The following is a 1,787-nucleotide window of genomic DNA, read 5'->3' as shown; positions in this document are numbered from 1 at the left end:
AGATTCCTTCGTCCCGGGACGGGGAGCAGGGCGAGGGGAGAAGCAATCAGATGAACCTTCTTTGCCCATAAAGTGCACTAAGGGGACACGGTCCAGGCCGGAATTGTAAACACTAGACTGACACTTGTTCATTTCTCCTGGCGGAAGCTCAGTCCCCAGGGGAGGCGGCGGTGGCAGCGGAGGCATCGACTCGTGGGCTTGAAAAGTGGATTAGAATGATGGTGGGGAATCCCACGAAGTGGAAGCGCAAAGTCCCCTGCTCGTGGACGGTGCACAGGGAGCCGAGCCAGGGGCCAGAGGGGAGGGATGGAGCCGGGGGACGGGAGAGAGGAGGGCGACGACGGGCTGGCTGGGGTCGGTCCCCTCTCAAGTCTCAGGATGTGGCCACGGGGAAGCGGCGGAGCCTCACCACGGGCTCCAGGTTCACTCGCAGGACCTGCTGGGCTCGGCGCCGCGCCGCCGCCAGGCTCCGCTCGCTCCACACGTCGTGGCCAACGCGGATGGTGGGGAAGGTGGTCAGCACCGGGGTGGCGGCTCTCCAGATCTCCTCCAGGGTCCGGCCCCCGAAGCGGCTCGCGTGGGGCAGCAGCTGGGGCGACGGTGGGGGCGAGGGCAGGGTGGGTGATGGCGGCGAGGGCTCGGGGTGCGCGAGGGGCAGCGAGAGCAGGGGCGCGGGCTGGGGCTGTTGAGGCAGCGGCGGCGGCAGTTTCCTGAATCTCTTGGCGGCTCCGGCTCCCCGGCGCCTCCTCCTGGCGGCTGCTCCAGGGGCCGGACGGCGGGACGACGGCGGTGGCAGCAGCGGCGACGGCGGGTCCCCACCGCCAGCCGGGTGGCTGTTGGCAGTGGCCGGGGGTCCCGGGGGGTCCGGGACCAGGGCCCGGCAGGAAGAGTAACCGTAGACGTCCTTGCTGCGGAGGATGTGCGGGGAGAATTGGTGCTTGAGACTGCAGAGGAAGCTCCAGAGCTCAGCGTCCGAGCTCATGAACTCGGTGCTGCGGGGCATGAAGAGCTTGAAGGCGTCGCCCAGCGCCTTGGTGCTGCCGGCCAGGGACAGCTGCGAGCGCGAGTACACCACCTTCTCCTCCCTCTCCGCCGCCAGCCCGTCACCTCCTCTCGCCCTGGGGCCGCCGCCCGGGGCTGCCGCCGCCGCCGCCGCTGCCGCTGCCGGGGCCGCCTGGGGCCGCCGCCGTCTCCTCCTCACGCTCCGCCGCATGGGTGCTTCTTTGGGACCGCCACGGCCGCCGCCGCTGCCTGGGCTGCCTCCCGCCCGGCCCCGCGTTGTCCTCCGCTGGGGCGGCGGTGGCTGCTGCTGTTGCCTCCTGCCCGGCACTTCTTTCGTTACTTTTCTCGCCTCCGCCGCCGCCCCTCCCCCTCAGCCACCGAGGGCGGAGTACGCGGGTGGATATCCTGCCGCCCCGAACAAAATGGCGCCCGGCGCCCACCCCTGGGCTTTGTCATTGGACACCACCTCCCGCTCCCCCCCTCTTCTTCTCTTTCTTCTCCCTCTCTCTTTCTTCCCCTTGCCCTCTCTTTCTTTAAATGTGTCCGCCCCAGGCTCCTCCCCCTGTCGTCCTAGCCCCACCCATTGGGTGCCCTCGTAAGAAAGGGGAGGGAAGGGGAAAGATGGGGAAGAGTCTAGGTCTAGGAAGATGGTGGCTGGGATGGTTGGGCATGGTGGTGATGGTGGTGGGTGTTGGATTGAAGAGTCATCCCAAGTTGGGTGGTGTAGGTTCTGATGGCATGTCAAGAGTAAAGTGTGTGCTGATCCTACTGTGGGAAGGGAGGGT

At 67.8% G+C, this 1,787-nt stretch overlaps 1 protein-coding gene across 1 annotated transcript; it reads right to left on the bottom strand.

Annotated features, from left to right (window-relative positions):
* Window positions 1-282: 282 nt before the first annotated feature.
* On the bottom strand, window positions 283-1,304 carry CCDC71L (coiled-coil domain containing 71 like). The gene has a single exon (XM_051962645.1). The coding sequence runs from the start codon at window positions 1,211-1,213 to the stop codon at window positions 374-376; it is 840 nt and encodes a 279-aa protein (XP_051818605.1). The 5' UTR covers window positions 1,214-1,304; the 3' UTR covers window positions 283-373.
* Between the last annotated feature and the right edge of the window lie 483 nt (window positions 1,305-1,787).

The sequence above is a fragment of the Antechinus flavipes genome, chromosome 5 (assembly GCF_016432865.1).
Source record: "Antechinus flavipes isolate AdamAnt ecotype Samford, QLD, Australia chromosome 5, AdamAnt_v2, whole genome shotgun sequence".
Taxonomy (NCBI): domain Eukaryota; kingdom Metazoa; phylum Chordata; class Mammalia; order Dasyuromorphia; family Dasyuridae; genus Antechinus; species Antechinus flavipes.
This window is presented reverse-complemented; position numbering and strand designations above follow the sequence as displayed.